The following is a 17,801-nucleotide window of genomic DNA, read 5'->3' as shown; positions in this document are numbered from 1 at the left end:
AGTTCTAAACCTGAGGTACTATTTCTGGGTTAGCGGAGTCTGTAACCTGAAGCATCTGTAACCGGAGGTACCACTGTCTTTTCTACATGCACTCACACTTTCATCTGTCTCCTCCATCCAGACCAGCAAGAGACATTAACAGAGCTTAACAACATATTCTAGCCACACAAAAACACTCAGTGTGTAGAATACAGTCACCAAGGGGACATGGGCTGGGGAGAGGGGAGTGTCCTAGGGGCAGAGACCTCGAGGGATGCATTTGCTCCCAAGACCTGAGATTCCCCACCGCTGCTCTGTATGCATTCAGAGTACAGTGGTACCTCGGGTTAAGAACTCGATTCGTTCCGGAGGTCCATTCTTAACCTGAAACTGCTCTTAACCTGAAGCACCACTTTAGCTAATAGGGCCTCCCACTGTTGCTGCGCCGCTACCGCGCAATTTCTGTTCTCATCCTGAAACAAAGTTCTTAACCCAAGGTACTATTTATGGGTAAACGAAGTCTGTAACCTGAAGCGTCTGTAACCTGAAGCGTCTGTAACCCGATGTACCACTGTACAGTCATACCTCAGGTTAAATATGCTTCAGGTTGAGCGTTTTCAGGTTACGCTCCATGGCGACCCAGAAGTAACGGAACAGATTACTTCCGGGTTTCGCCGCTCGCGCATGCACAGACGTGCAAAATGACATCACGCGAATGCACGGAAGCGGCGAATCGTGACCCGCACACGCGCAGATGTGGGTTGCGTTCGCTTCAGGATGTGAACAGGGCTTCGGAACGCATCCCGTTTGCATCACAAGGTACCACTGTAACTTCTAAACCAGGGGTAGGCAACCTAAGGCCCGTGGGCCGGATGCGGCCCAATCACCTTCTCAATCCAGCCCGCGGACGGTCTGGGAATCAGCATGTTTTTACACGAGTAGAATGTGTCCTTTTATTTAAAATGCATCTCTGGGTTATTTGTGGGGCCTGCCTAGTGTTTTTACATGAGCAGAATGTGTCCTTTTATTTAAAATGTATCTCTGGGTTATTTGTGGGGCATAGGAATTTGTTCATTCCCCCCCAAAAAATATATTCCGGCCCCCCACAAATTCTGAGGGATAGTGGACCACCCCCCTGCTGAAAAAGTTTGCTGACCCCTGTTCTAAATTCTACTACTATGGCTGGGAACCCAGGTTTTCCAGGATTCCTGATTACACATCTGCCCCAGGTGCGTACAGATGTATCTATGAATGCAGACTCTCTGCTGAACCCACCTTGTGCCCTGACTCACCCCAGATGTGTTGTCAGGAGAAATGCAAGAAGGGGAGGCTTCCATTCGTACCTTGCAAGGGCGTTCCTTCTTGAAAACAAATATGGGCTGTGCAATCACGGATCTGCCTTGGGAAAGAAGAAAGACTCCATATTAAACAGTGTGTGAATTCAAATAATGTTTCCTTTTGCACTATACAAATATAACATGTTTTCGTTGATTTGGGATTTCTGAACAGAACTCAGCTATTTTGGGAACGCAATATTTCATCTTTTGACACCATGCCCTCTTCAAATCCACACCATTGCTTTTTCTGTTATCTTTCGGGGATGCAGCTGTACTAGATGAAAAAATGTATTTATTGTTGTGTACTTTTATCTTTGGGTCACGGGTGGTGCTGTGGGTTAAACCACAAAGCCTAGGACTTGCCGATCAGAAGGTCGGCGGTTCGAATCCCCACGGCGGGGTAAGCTTCTGTTGCTCAGTCCCTGCTCCTGCCAACCTAGCAGTTTGAAAGCATGTCAAAGTGCAAGTAGATAAATAGGTACCGCTCCGGTGGGAAGGTAAACGACGTTTCCATGCACTGCTCTGGTTCGCCAGAAGCAGCTTAGTCCTGCTGGCCACATGACCCGGAAGCTGTACGCTCCCTCGGCCAATAAAGCGAGATGAGCGCCACAACCCCAGAGTCGGTCACGACTGGACCTAATGGCCAGGGGTCCCTTTACCTTTACCTTTTTACTTTTACCTTTGTATTCTCTAAAGCAGCTTTGTACTAGATGGGGGGGGGAATGTGTTTATTGTTGTGTACTTTGATGTTTCTATTCTCCAAAACAGGTTTGGGACCTTTACCTAATAATAGGGACGGTTCTGGTAGCAGGAGCAGCTTAGGGGGTGCTCCAGTTGCCCCATAATCACCTTGTTTCAACATAGGATGTGTGGTCCAATTCCGCCATTTGCCTGACTGGGGCCTCAGAAAGTGGCAGGGAAACAGCACCCAGAAACACCTCTTACAACGACTTGTTCATCTTGAAGGGCAAGTTGAGGCTCATCCTCTCAGCCTCAAAGAAGGTGCCTTTGCCCCACCTGTGCAACATTAACATACATCCACCCAATCGCTTGGCTGTTTCTTGGCCCACCAATTTCCTTTGCAGTGGAAACCTGCACTTCAGCCTAAGTCCATTGTCTCTGGCTTCTCTTTGGGAGTGCGTCCCATGCATGCACCCTCATTTCATCCTCACCCCACGGCATGGGATGCCTGCACAAACGTCCGATTTCCATGTCATACAAAACTATCCTATTTCAACATCATCTATAGGACCTTTTGCAGATACCATTTAAGCAGGTGATCCATTCAATAGACTATAGAAGGGTCGGCAAACTTTATCAGCAGGGGGCCGGTCCACTGTCCCTCAGACCTTGTGGGAGGCCGGACTATATTTTGGAAAAAAATATGATTGAATTCCTATGCCCCACAAATAACCCAGAGATGCATTTTAAATAAAAGCACACATTCTACTCATGTAAAAACATGCTGATTCCCCGACCGTCTGTGGGCCAGATTTAGAAGGCGACTGGGTCGGATCCAGCCCCAGGCCTTAATTTGCCTACCCATGCACTATAGGAATTGGGCCTTTAGTGTCCTGACACCTACCATGTGAAATTCTCTCCTGTTAAATGTTAGACAGGTCTAATACAGTCTGCATCTGTATTGGAACTATTTCCAGATGCTTTTAAGTGTATCAGTTAATGTTTTTGCTGCCCTGGGCCCCTACGGGAGGAAGGGCAGAATACGAATTTAATCAATAATGATAATGATAATGATAGTAAGTGTTGTTCTCAAATCAACAGCAAGCAATTTTAGGTGCTTCTCTTCATCTTCCTAAAAGTAACTTAATAGATGTAACGGCAGGGTTAAAACTGAGCAAGGATGCAATTATGGCCCATATACCCATCTTTAAACAAACCACAGTTTGGTTATATATGCAACTCTATTTAAAGAAAAGGAATAATGAACTATTTCTCCTGAGCTGTTAATGATTACAGCTCAGTCAAATTGCACAGAGGCAGAATTCTGCATGTGGAGGTAGTTATTGATAACTTAACCGCATGTTTAAAAAAACAGAGGTAGATTTGACTGCACCCCACAAAGGTATAATTTGTGAAGCCACCCACAAGCTTGTATAATTTATATGAGCATTGCTCAAGTGAAACTTATTAAAATATTCATCAATTCACCACACAGACAGTTAAGAAACTTTATATAGAGCTCGGCTTAGCTAGCACAACCATTTAATGTTGGAACATTCTGAAATAGTTGCCAAATACAGATTGGACACTTCCTTTCCAGGGTGTTTAAAAATATTTGTAAGATATATTTAATCTTTCAGTGTACAGTATATGTGTGCATATATGAATAGTCTCCAGAGTATCTGGGATCTTCCTTACAAAACCTATGCAATCAAATATATTCTGTTCTCATAAAACCAGCTGCAAAAATGTGTAATGGGTTGTTAATTATAACATGCCATATGAAATAATATTATAGCCCAATGGGGAAGTGACTATGCACAGCACTGCAGGAAAGCAATAAATCAGGCATTTGGTATTTGCCTATGCATGCTCAACTGTGTGTAGCATTCAGGTGTCCCATTTCATCAGATGGTAGAGTAATAATAATAATTTTAATAATAATTTATTATTTATACTCTGCCCATCTGGCTGGCTTTCCCCAGCCACTCTGGACAGCTCCCAACAGAATATTAAAGACACAATAAAACATCTAACATAAAAAAACTTCCCTAAACAGGGCTGCCTTCAGATGTCTTCTAAAAGTCAGATAGTTGTTTATTTCATTGACATCTGAAGGGAGGGCATTCCACAGGGAGGGCGCCACTACTGAGAAGGCCCTCTGCCTGGTTCCCTGTAACCTCACTTCTCTCAGTGAGGGAACCGCAATAAGGCCCTCAGAGCTGGACCTCAGTGTCCGGGCTGAACAATGGAGGTGGAGACACTCCTTCAGGTATACTGGACCAAGGCCGTTTAGAGCTTTAAAGGTCAGCGCCAACACTTTGAATTGTGCTCGAGAACGTACTGGGAGCTAATGTAGGTCTTTCAGGACTGGTGTTATATGGTCTCGGTGGCCACTCCCAGTCACCAGTCTAGCTGCTGCATTCTGGATTAGTTGTAATTTCTGGGTCACCTTCAAAGGTAGCCCCACGTAGAGGCAGAAACAGTGTGACAAGTGCATGACAAAGATGTTGAACTAGCCGGGCCTTTGGCTGATCCAGGGAGGCTCATCTTATGGTCTTAAAAATGCCTTTGTTTTTGTTAGTATCAATATGTCGAAAAATCATCGTAATGAACAAGGCGGTCTCCTCAGAAGGGAGCTTTCATTCTCATCTGCTCTTCCAATGACAAGTGCTTCTGCTGTGATCTAATGGGGGGCAACCGATATACAAGGCAGTCTGCATGCATACACACACTCTCAGATACTGTCTGGTCTCAGCCAAATGAAGGGAATCCTCTTCAATTTGTCAACCCACAAAGTTTTAAAGATCCTGCAGCAGGATGTAGGTGCTTCAGGGTGAAACCTGAAGTACGATCCTTAAACCCAAGTGTCTGCGACATCAGTCCTTTTTATATTCTCTGTAGCAACTTGCATACTAATATCCAAACCACCATAACCTGGAGTAAAATAAAATCTTTTTTTTTTTAATTAGTAGACACAAGTAGCTGAAGACGGTTAGAAATGGGTGGATCTGTCCATTTCAGTTTATCCTTTTTCCAATTTTAAGTTCCGTTCTCCGCATTTCCACATCACTTTGCATTTTTTTAAAAAAAAAACACAAAAATCCACGTGTGGATTTCTCCTAATACACATACTTTTTTTTTTTGCAAAGCAAACCATGTAGAAAATACTAATATAATGTATTTTCAACAATATGTGCGATTTTATGCCCTCCTTGCTCTGTGCACCTATGCATTTCTAGATACGTTACTTGGTTGCTTTGCAAAACTTCAGAGAAGAAGAAGTTCTGAAGGGTTTGTGTATTATTTTGCAAAGAGTGACTTCGGCGTGCTCTCCTTCAAACGCGACCTGAAACAAATTTCTCTACCGTGTCTACTTAGGCTAGAGCAGTTCTGGTGCTGTTCAAACTCAGCAGAGGGCAGCAGTGTCCAGCCCATTGCAGACAACTTACAATTTTCTCATCTTTGACTGTAACCTTAAAACTAGAATGGGGAAGCCGCAGGGAACCTCCAGCTGCTGTTGGATTCCAACTCCAGTTTCCTCCAGCCAGCACGGAATGATATTCAGGGATGATGGGAGTTGGAGTCTGACAACATCTAGAAGTCCGCAGGCCCCCTATGCTTACCTTTAAGGCTTACTAGCCTCATCACTCAGAGTTTTCTTTTAACAAGAACAAATTCTATCATCTTTCCCAGTGGTCTCTTTCTCCTGCTTTCTTTAGGAAGGCTAAAATTCAAGCATTAGATGGGACCACCCATTTTTATCATGGAACGTTTTAGCCTTGTGACTTTAAAACATATTGCACTAACAAAAAGCAAAACAAAACAAAATAAAGAGAAGGGGGAAAAAAGATGTGGGAAACCAAATAACAGACTCACTTTGGACAACCATGAGAGAATGACTGTTTACTAAAAGCTGGAAGGCCGTAGGAAGCTGGCAAGGATCAGAAATGTTCTGTGCCAGAATTAGGAGCAGGGGAAAACAAACTGTTGCAATAGCTGAAAGCTCAGATCTGGGAGGAACTGAGGGAGTGTTTCTGAGTGGCTGCATTTCTGACTGGCAGAAAAATCAGGAGACTAAGATATCACAGTATGTTATAAACAGTAAAGGACTTATTCTAGTCAGGGTGGGTGGGAGGAAACACATATGTCTAGGGTAGCCACTTATATATTACTTCCAAAAGGAAATGTATTATCAAAACAGAGGGCACATTAAATTTTCATATGCTAACATGCACATTGGTGCAAATATAGAAACAGGGCCCCTCCAGACCACTGGCGTATTGTTGGTAGATTCTGCAACATATTCTTCGCACAATGCATTAGTACATTAGTGGTGGATTTATTTTGCTTTATTTTTTTTCCTGCTGTCATGCATCCCCAACGCCACCTCCTTATTGCTACCTATAGCAGAACAAAAGCGGAACAAAAGTGAACCAAAAGATTTATGGTATAAAACGTGGCAGGGTCTCAGCAGGATATGCACCAACTGGAAATGAAGCAGTGTGTCCATCCCAAAATTTCTGCAGGTGCAAAGTATATGGAAAGCAGTATCTGGTATGACCACCCCAGTAGCATCATGAGCGCAAATCATCCAGAATGCATGATAACAATGGTATTCGGTCCATGATTACTCTAATTTAGAATGAAATGCAAAACATCTCACCACAGTGTGAGCAACTGAAACATGGCGGTAAACTGTTAGTTGTTTAGAGTATTATTATTGTGTATATATATATATATTTTAACAGGCAGGGAAAAGGAGAGGCGTTGTGGAATTTTCAACCCCAGGTGCCAAATTAAGTTGGCTGGCTTTGGGTACTGTGCACCTTTACCGGAAACAAGACTACCGTTTGCAAACAGTCTTGGGCCAAGCCAGGAAACATACAGGCACAAACCTGCCGGTACATTTTATATTATAATTAAAGCCCACATTCGCGAGCTCACAAAAGCATCAAGGTTATATAGGATTGCCGTGGTTACATAGGGTTGGACATAGCCAGGATTCAGCCTTTGGAAGCAGGATTCAGCAGAAATCGATAATATGTGCAGGAAAATCAGCATTTTTTTTGAGATTTTGCAAAACAACTTTGCCCCCAAAAAGTTCAACCAGTTTTGTGTCCGGATTTTCACTTTTTGAAATATGGCAACCCTAAAATAATTTTATCATTTTTACCCCGTAAAAAACAACAACAACCCAGTCTTGAGACAACCTAGCATGTGAGGAGGTGACCCCAGATGGCCAAAACAGTGAGGCAAGTCCGGTGCATCTATATCTATATGCACTGTGTTGCCAGCTGATTCTCCCATGCAAATATTCACATTCTCTCCATTGGGCTTGCTTCTGTTTTCTAAACCTCGCTGACAGGGACACAGGAAGCTGATTTTTAATGAGTCAGATTATTGGTCCATCTAGTTTGCTATTGTTTATACCAGGGGTAGCTAACCTGCTACCCTCCAGATGTCATTGAACCACAATCCCTGTCGTCCCTAACCATTGGCCATACTGGCTGGGGGTGATGGGAACTGCAGTCCATCCATATCTAGAGGACACCATGTTGGCTCCCAGAGATCTACTCTGGCTGGAGGTGGCTCTCCAGCGTTTCAGACATAGGTTTCTCCCAGCCATACCTGGAAATGCCCAGGATTGAAATTAGAAACCTTCTGCATGCACAGCAAATGCTCTCCCACTGAGCTTCTACAGCAAGCATGGCCTTAATATACATTTGGAGTGAATCTTTGTTCCAGAATGAGAACATCTCATGTGCATGGGGAGAAGAAAAGCGCTTTAGTGATGGCTGCAGAATGAAACTATGGTGGGACAGATGGAAGCAAACAGAAAGGACTGTTCTCCTTCTAACAGCGCCAGCTCACTTGGCATTCATCTGAGACTATCAGCCAGCTTTAAGGGAGGCAGAAGCGACACATGGCTTGATCTCTTTTGTTGACAAAAGCAGGAGTCGTCCACAAACAGGCACAGTCGCTCACAGAGGCACTCCGCCCTACGAGGACCCATAGGGAGCAAAAGGCAGTGAACGAGGCAAAGGCAAGGGGTGGAGGCAAAGGATACAGGGGCTGCTCCTCCTAGTCCTCCTCCTCCTCCTGAACAACAGCAGGACGCACACTCTCGGCAGGCTGGTTTCAAAACTGGTTGAGACCGGATTGCTCCAGTCCTGAGCAGCTCAGCTACTTTGAGTGCAGGAGGCTGCTGGAAAAGTCTCTGCAGAAGCCTGCCAAATGGGCCGCCTCTGGCTGGTGGGACTGGAATAACCCACCCCTTTCTGCCAAAAGAAGACCAGACCTCGTAAATAAAGCCAGCCTTGTAAACAATCCTGGCATAACAGGGCTCTTGTTTTTTTTTCTTCCTCCTCCTTCCTTTACATAAATATATTGTAGTAAACACATTTTCTTTGGTTGCAGATTTCCCCAACCGTGTGCCCTCAAGTTGTTTAAAACTACAATACCTATCAGGGCCACTAAGGCTGGGGAAGGCTGCTTTAGCAGAGAATAAAGAGGAGTGCAATTTACACCTGTGCTACTCAGACTCTCTCTCTCTGCATTCCTGTTCTCCCAAAAACAAAGATCATTTTCGCAGTACTTTGGGCATGGAACTCCCAATCCAAGAGCAGCTCATCAAGAAACCTCCTTGCCTTTTTATTTTATGAAGTGTTTGGAAGACATGGCTTTCGCGGGGGGCATGAGCTGTTTTATCTTGGTTTTATATTAATTTTATTAGTGATTTGTTAGCCTGGTTTATACATAGCACTAAGCCAGGGTTTCCCAATCTTGGCTCTCCAGCTGTTTTTGGACTACAGTTCCCATCACCCCTGACCACTGGTCCTACTAGATAGGGATGATGGGAGTTGTAGTCTAAAAAAACAAGTGGAGACCCAAGTTTAGGAAACCCTGCGCTAAACCCAACTTCCATCAGCCTCAACCAATATGGCTAATGGTCAAGGATGGTTGGAGTTGTGATCAAGCAACATCTGGAGGAGCATAGGCTCCACATCCCTGGTTTAAGCTATTCCTCCACTTGTACCCAACCTCTATATCTGTAAACATTACGAAATTCTAATAAGCCTCCAGTGACTTCCTTCCACAGGGACCAAACTCAGGGTAAGTGCTGTTTGACCCTGAAACTATTCAGTATTTGGGATGGAATTTGGTTCACCTTGGCTTTAAAGGTGATTGCACTAAAGTTGCACTTTCTAAAACAGTAAACAAATCGAAACACAGCCATACTTCACGAGTCACACTTTTACGAATTTTGCAATGCAGTTCTGCAACTAAGAATTGCATACCTAAAAGCATGTAATGGGGTGGTGTGCATATAAATGCATATATTAGTAAAAATAATGTACACAAATGCATTTGTATTAGGGGACGTTGTTTGCAAAATATGTATATTTGTTAAAAGTAAATACAAAAGAAAACCTTCTTGCGAGGAACTCGCACTACAATGCTGATGAATTTCCATCAGGATTTTTTTTTTTAAAAAAAAAGCAACCACAGGAATTTCTGCAGAAATATGTGGATCTGAATTTACGATTGGGGAAATGAGAAACTGAAAGAACAGAAAATTGAACAGTCCTCCTTGTAGACGTGGGCTGAGTGTCACAATATGTTACATATTGAGAGCTGGGGTTGCTCACAGCAGCTAAACTGCTTTCTTTGGCATCTCTCGGGGTGACCGCAGTGCGCATTCCAGCTGTTAGTAAGAACAGTGCCGGAGTTTGAGCATGTTAAGGGTTTGTTAAACTGAAGCAGCTGTTCATGAATTTGGTCCAGTTCACAAGAATATTGGGCTGAAGACTCTAGCATGACACAGCTATGGTAAGGGAGCAGTGCTTAAATGATACAGCGGCCAAGGTGGTACGTGGCCCCCTCAGCTACTGTTTTCAATAAAGTTGCATGGGGCATGGAGTTAGTGGGTTTCATTTAGTGTTCCCGATGCAGGTGGTGCTGTGGGTTAAACCACAGAGCCTAGGACTTGCCGATCAGAAGGTCGGCGGTTCGAATCCCCGCAACGGGGTGAGCTCCCGTTGCTCGGTCCCTGCTCCTGCCCACTAGCAGTTCGAAAGCATGTCAAAGTGCAAGTAGATAAATAGGTACCGCTCTGGTGGGAAGGTAAACGGCATTTCCGTATGCTGTTCTGGTTTGCCAGAAGTGGCTTAGTCATGCTGGCCACATGACCCGGAAGCTGTATGCCGGTTCCCTTGGCCAATAAAGTGAGATGAGCGCCGCAACCCCAAAGTCATTCGTGACTGGACCTAATGGTCAGGGGTCCCTTTACCTTTACCTTATCTATGTCCCCCTATAACTCAAGCACTGTAATGGAGAGCTGAAAGCAGATTGAAGAAGAATGGATAAGAAGTCCCCACTAGACCTTGGAGCCCTAAGATCAGAGGTTAACTAACCACTCATTTAAAATTTCCTTTAGCCTATATACTTGTGCTCGTCTTTTGTTGAACAGTCCCCAGTTCCCACTTCTGGAAGCCAGGTAGATTCGCCATGTGCCATACTTTACAGAGAAAAAATCCTCTATTTGAAAGGATGTTGTGTCCAGCCTGGAGCTAAAAAGCCATAAGAAGGGGGAGTAAGTTGCCTATCAACATTTAACACCTGGAGGGCAAGCAGACAGCCAGCCTGAACTAATAATAATAATAATAATAATAATAATAATAATAATAATAATAATTTATTTCTACCCCTCCCATCTGGCTGGGTTTCCCCAGCCTTTCTGGGCGGCTTCCAACAGAAGGTTAAAAATACATTAAACTAGGATGAGATACTGCTATTTTAATTACAGAAATTATTTATTAAGTTGCACCTAAACATCCGTATTAGCACATATCTTATGCAGATCTGTCTCCTTTTTTTTGGCAATGAATTGCCTCTTTTATTATGGTAAGGAAGGGGCCACCCTTGATGCCATCTGGGCAGAATCTTACCATTCCACTTGCACAATTAAATTTCTCTCCTCTTTCCCCCCTGTGGCCACCCCAGGCGCTCTCCAGATCTGCTCCAGATGGTTGAGGGAATCTCTAGAGCACATTTAGGGGCACACAGGGAGTGGAGAGGGGGAGAATGTCGTGCAAGCAGAAATCCTTGCAGTGACAAAACTGTCTCATTAGAACTACACTGGATCCCTCCCAATGTCTTTTGTTTGGTAACCAGCATCAGAGGCTGAAAGCTTGCAAATGGAATGTCCTATTATGCCTCCACTCCTAAGCTATCAAGTTCCTTTCTGGTTCTGTCCCAGACCAACCAGGTTCTTCCAGCCTCTACCCAGAACCTACCAAATCTTGCCTTGTCTCCAGTGTTCCACCTATCCCGGCCTTATCCACTGGGTTTCCCCAAAAGCCCAGTATTTTGAAAACAAAAACAAAAAATGGAAAGCATTCAGCCCAATGACCGACACAGGCTCCCTACCAGCTTCACAGATGAAATAACAGACACATGCATCAGCAAATCAAAAGCTGATTCAGCCATCAGTTTTGCCAACTCACTCACTTCGGAGAGGTAGCTTATGGATATCACAGCTGCCAACCAATCAACATCATCCATAGCTGACTTCTGATGCAAATATGTGGAGCTAGCTTTTTCAGAGCTTGACCTTACCTTTCAGAGGAAAGGTATTTCAAATGGGGACACTTCCAAAAGACCTGCCATGCGATAAAAACCGAGCATCTTTTTTTCCACCCATAAACACATTTACTTGGAAATAAGCCACACACTTCAATAGAACTTGCTTCTGAGTACAGTACATGGTGCATAGGATCACAGCCTTAGGATCAGAGAAGTACATTGTTTTCTTTCATCTCCTTCATGAAGCTCTGGTGTATGGTTGTCAGGAAAAATAGATTGCTTTCTAGGCACATGTCTCAGTGGTTTTCCACTTGCCCAACTCCTTTCCAAGGGGAAACTTGCTTTTTAGCAATAGATCGGAACAAATGGCAATCTAGGGGAAACTGGAATTGCCTTTTGCTCAAACTGAGCGCTAAAGAGCAGTTTTCCCCCAGGGAAAGCAGGGGAAGTGTAGATAAGCCCATATTTAGCATTCTGTTCAATGCATGCTACTTTGTTTGGTCTAATAGTGGTGCCTTTCTTTATCTTTTTAAAATAAAGATAGTAAGAAATAACACTAAACTTTTCAACATTTCCGTTTTGAAACTAAGCTGGTTGCGATGTATTCATGGCCTGCTTTGATGATTGAATTTTTAATATATTTCACCTTAGTGTTCTGCTGCTGCTGCTGAGTTTATTTCCCTTCCCCCTATTAATTTATGTGCTTATGGTTTTATGTAAGCCGCCACAGCCATCAAATGGTAAAGTATATATGTATAAAATAAATACATTAATTTCCAGTCTAAACTTGAAATACTCTCATAAATTGATTACAATTTATAACCATCTTGGTTCCGTTCCCATTCAGCTTGTAGAGAAGCCATCCCCTTTTCAAAAAGAGTTCTGATTGCTTTTACATTTAGCAGGTATTCAGGCATTTTAGTGCATTAGCTGCTGGTAGTTTGTGAAATAGTATATGTTTAGCTCGTTTTACCGACACCTACATTGTTGCCAAGAATCTCACTAAAGCCTTTGAGCTGAAAGCACGACTTGCCTAAACCTGTAGTGACACAGACAATAGGGTTTATTTTAGAGATGGTAATTAAACTTATCGCAAGGTAAAGACTATTATTACTTCTCATTCATGTGTGGCTACACTATTGATTACATCATATATTGTAAACTTATATTGTAAGGGACATTTAGGGTTACTAGACCAAAATGTCAAAAATATGGAACAATTGGAGTACAATGCAACTGAAATAAAGGACATTTATTGGGTTCGGAAGCTTGGTGCTGCTTTGAAATAGCCTTCTTCAACCTGGGGTACCCTAGATTTTGTTGCACTACAACTCCCATCATCCCTGGCCATCAAATCCAAAAGTTAGGGGTGATGGCAGTTGTAGTCCAACAACATTTGGGGAAGGTGAAGGTTGAAGAGCAACTATGACATTATTTTTAAAGCATACTTTAAAAATTCGATGCTAAAGAATTTAGATCCTTCAGCATGATATGCTGCAATATATGATGAAATTTGCAGTATATTCACACTTGGCAGGCAACGAACACTGTCAACTGCAATGCTTAATGAAGTGTTTGGGAGAACAGGTCGTCTTCTAATGATCAGAGATATTTTTGGATGCTGCATCAGAACATCATCATTTAATGAGAGGTGGTCTGACAGCACAAACTGGGCCACTAGATCACAGAGTTCATGCCAGACATGAAACAGGGAAGACTCTGACATCTACAGAATCACTAGGACTTTAAGTTTGACCTTGCATTGCAGCTTATCATGTCATGCTGAGAAATCTCAAATATATACTATAATGAGGTACCATAAGTCTAGAAAAAATTGGCACCATGCATTTGGTCCCAAGCATCATCAAACAATCAGGGAGCCAAAATATTCTATCATTGCACAAATCACAGTGAGCTTCAGAGCCAAGAGAAATTTAATGCTGGGTGTCTCTGTGTCTAGTCTTAGACCCTACCTTCTGCACTATATTGGTTTTCATCTTAGTGCAACTGGGCTATTCTTCCTTATCTGTGAACCCCATTGGGTATCTTTGGGCTAACCGCCATCTCTCTGCCTAAACTACCTCACAGGGTTGTTGTGGATATCCAACCTATGCTGTTCTAAACACCGTGGAAGAGAAGGAAAAAACATACTGTATTTAGCAGTACAATGGGCACATGTGCTGCAAAATATCTAGGACATGTTAGAAGACATCTTTTAGAAGACATCTGAAGGCAGCCCTGTTTAGGGAAGCTTTTAATGTTTGATGCATTACTGTATTTTAATATTTTGTTGGAAGCCGCCCAGAGTGGCTGGGGAAACCCAGCCAGATGGGCGGGGTATAAATAAATTATTATTATTATTATTATTATTATTATTATTAGAAGTTGGTGCTTGGCAATGATGAAAGAATGGCAGTCTGAACAGAACAGATTAACATTTGAAGAGGCAGACGAATCTTCTGAGTAAATGTCAATTTCCCTGACATAGCAAAATGGATCGAGGGGTTCATAGAAAATGGGCAATGCTAATCCATAAGGTGTTTAAATGAAGAAGAGTTGAAGAAAAAGAGTACCGTATATCCGTCCTCTTTGAATTTCCATTGTTAAGCACTTTCCATATAGATAACTGTATTTCTGGCTGTTAAAAACAGACTCTACTAATCTCATTATCCTAATCTCATTATCCTAATTAGAAGAGTATCAGAAGAATGTCAAGTTTCAATTTTTAAGGCATCTAGTTCTCATTGTTGTTGAAAAAGTCGCAATGGTGCAGATGGTGAGTCAAAACCATAAACCTACTGGCACTTTAAAGGTTCCCAACAGTTCCATTTTATTCCTTGTCCACTGATCAAGTTTTTTTTAATTAAAAAAAAAAATCACTTTCACTGAAAAAAAATAGAAGAAGCAACACAAATCATGCAAATGCATGTGTAGTTTATTCAAGAACTAAAGAGGTGCAGCAGGTGGAGATGAGCTGGAATGTGAAAGGTCAAGCGTCAAAACCCCGCTCAGGCATAAAACTGATGGAGTAGCCTTGGGCAAGCCATAATACGCAAACCAGGATCTTTAGAGTATTCCCATTACACCAGATCATGCCTGTGGCTTGTGGCAACTTCTTACTGGTCCATCTGGCACAGTATTATTTGTATTGACCGTCAGTAGATTTCATGGGTTTCTGAAGTTTTCCCTAGCCCTTCCTGGAGATGCTGGCAGTTGAAACTGGGTACTTCTGGTGTGCACAGTTTGTGCTCAGTTACTGAAATACAACCTTTTCAGTGGAAAGATGATTGATATAATTTATCGATAAATAAAGCAAGCTATCTCTCAAAGTAATTTGAGGACTGAAAGTCAGGGTTGCCCCACTGGATAAATGAAACTGCAAAAGTATACAGGGCTAAATTAGTCAACATCAAACACTTTTAAATCCTACTGATTTCAGTGGAAGAGTTAAGCATGGACTCCATTCAGGAAGAAACCATCACCCTCAATGCAATGAGAGCACAGCATAATCTTCTAATCTGAGTTAAGGTGCACAGGATTTCACCCTAAATCACTGGAATAAATGGGTTCTAAAAATGTTTAACTTTGGCTTTGCTATGTAGGCAAGCATAACCATAATCCAAATAGTGTTCACGTTAGTATATGTAATCTCCATAGTTTATTACGAGTACAAGGTATGATATTTATTTCTGCACAATCTGATTGTGATGGTCATCATTGAAGTATTGAAGTATTTGCCTTGGGAAAGCACACAAGGCTTGAGCTGCAAATGGGGAAAAAAGTCATTTTAAACAATTGAAAAAATAAAATGCTTACCTTCATCTTTGTGTTTACTGTTGTCCAGCGTGTGGAACATGTACACGTTCGTTGTGGCCTCAGCTGCTTGGTTCATGGTCCATGTGTCACTGGGATCTCTTCTTTTGATGAAATGAGACAATTGAGACCTGTGCTCCGTGCATGAAGCACCTATTCCTGTACACAAGTCATTTACCCTACTTGCAGGAATTTGCTGATTCCTCATCACTGAAGTCCATAGAGCTTTGCAAATGCAGCTGACAGAACACTGAAAAGATAAGACTTATTTTCTCGCCCTCTAAAAGCGGTGGCTGCAGCTTCCCAAGTAAGTAGCTGGCCAGATGTAACTTTGTGCAGTCGTCAGTGATGCTGCAACCTTCTCCAGAATCCCAAAGCAGCTTCTTGCAATTGAACGTTTAAAAAATAATAAAGCAACTTTAAAGGGCTGGAGGAATGTCGCAGTTCATAGGAGAGCAAGCTGCTCGCTCAGCAAGGTCTGCGCTTGCTGTTTCTGACAGCTCAGACTAGAGTACTTAAGAGAGAGGCAGAACTCTGGGAGGGGATATGTAAAGCCACGAAGATTAACATAAAGAGGGTGGGCCAGTAGGGAGACTTAGATTTCCTCTGCCCGGGATTTACCAGTGGTGAAGTGGGAGATCAGCTTTCTTGTTCTCTCAGCTGCAGATTTGATAGAGGAACGCCTTTGAAATTAATAGGGTTTTCTGGTTCCTTGCTTGTTGGAATTACTATAGTAAAATAATTGTGCATTCTGAAAAGGGAGGGCTTGGGCAAAGCTAATAACGTACAGGAACACCTGAAAACAAAATACCGTATTTTTTGCTCTATAAGACTCACTTTTTCCCTCCTAAAAAGTAAAGGGAAATGTGTGTGCGTCTTATGGAGCGAATGCAGGCTGCACAGCTATCCCAGAAGCCAGAACAGCAAGAGGGATTGTTGCTTTCACTGTGCAGCGATCCCTCTTGCTGTTCTGGCTTCTGAGATTCAGAATATTATTTTTCTTGTTTTCCTCCTCCAAAAACTAGGTGTGTCTTGTGGTCTGGTGCGTCTTATAGAGCGAAAAATACGGCACACACCCTCCAACCTTTTTCAGATATAATAGGAATATACACTCAGAACTCACCTAAGTGTACCATGTTTACAGATTGCTAACAGTTCTGCTACATCTATGGGTTGATCCAGACTTTCTTCTTGCACCATGCCTAGAAAGCGCAGTTTCCCACTTATCCTGCACTTTCTGGACACAGGTCCAAGCAGTTTTACCTTTGCCCCACCACTCTCCCCCAGAAAACTCATGATAAATCACAGCAGACGTCAATCCACAGAAAACCCGATTGACATTTGCTCCAATTCAGCTGGAGGATTGTTTCTGGGGAAGCTCCCTTGAAGGCATGAATAGCTCTTGTGTTTGCTCTGGATTCGGAGCAACTGAATATTTCAGTTGCAAGTGATGCAGCTGAGCAGAGCACTGTAGCGGGTCAGGGAGGAAAAGATTCCTCTCTTCTTCCATGGCCAGCTTATCATGAGTTTTCTGGGAGAAAGTGGAATGGAAGAGGCAGGAGGAGCCTTGGAAAGGGGTGTGGCCTGGGATCAGTACCTGGGGTTTAGAGGCCAGGTGTTCCCCACACCTGGAAGATGTCAGAACAGGAAGATGCAAGGGCATAAACATTGAAGTAGCTTTGAACATCGCCAATTTCAATTTATTCCTCCAGGAGCAAAGGAAAGCTCTGTCACTTTGAGCAGTATTATTGTTATTTTATTTAGGCCCCAGCCACTCTGTATGCTTTACTAAATGGCAGGGTGATTATCTAGAAGATGCCAACCAAGCATCTGATTTTCAACACCTCATTTATTGCTTCCAAATCTGACCCAGTGATATTTACTTGCACACAAGTGAGGGGTACTCCAGTTACTGAGGTTGCTCAGTTTAACGCGAGTGTGTTTTGAAAAATAGCACGGATGCCTCGGCTAAAAGGAAGCCAAGGAAAAGCTAGGTTGAGTCTTGACAGGAAAAGTAGTCAACATTCCTGTTGTTTTACATGTTTTTAAATATGCTATTTTATATTTAATTGCATTGTTTTATCGCTTTCATGTTTGCCATCCTGGGCTCCTTTGCGAGAAAGGGCATGTGGCGTTCATGCAGAGCCCCTGGTTGTTTCACAGACTATTGACCTGTACACCACTATTTTATTCTTCCGCTGCCACCAATTTTGTGGGGGGAAACCCAGGGCTCCCCATTGAAGTACTGAGTCTTAGTCAGGTAGAGTTAACAATGAAGATTAAACTTTATTTCAAACACAAACAATTTTAAAAATATATTCGAAACGCTGTCACTCTATTCCCTCTCAGTCTTGTCCCTGTCTCTAACTCACTCTGACTCCTCTATCTCCCCTCCCAAAAGAA

At 42.8% G+C, this 17,801-nt stretch overlaps 1 protein-coding gene across 6 annotated transcripts in view; it reads right to left on the bottom strand.

Annotated features, from left to right (window-relative positions):
* The window catches only part of RANBP3L (RAN binding protein 3 like), a 40,987-nt gene extending 25,076 nt beyond the window's left edge, over positions 1–15,911 (bottom strand). For 2 of the 6 annotated variants that reach the window (XM_081881532.1, XM_081881534.1), the window contains exons 1-2: positions 15,402–15,910; positions 1,272–1,378 (exon numbers count right to left, since the gene is read on the bottom strand). In XM_081881532.1, the coding sequence (XP_081737658.1) occupies positions 1,272–1,378; positions 15,402–15,606 (312 nt within the window). In that variant the 5' untranslated portion in view covers positions 15,607–15,910. Of the gene's footprint in view, positions 1–1,271; positions 1,379–15,401 lie in introns of all 6 variants that reach the window. The other 4 variants (XM_081881533.1, XM_081881535.1, XR_014161418.1 and 1 more) reach the window with 3 other exon arrangements.
* Between the last annotated feature and the right edge of the window lie 1,890 nt (positions 15,912–17,801).

Source organism: Podarcis erhardii (genome assembly GCF_964252035.2).
Source record: "Podarcis erhardii genome assembly, chromosome: 11".
Lineage (NCBI taxonomy): Eukaryota > Metazoa > Chordata > Lepidosauria > Squamata > Lacertidae > Podarcis > Podarcis erhardii.
This window is presented reverse-complemented; position numbering and strand designations above follow the sequence as displayed.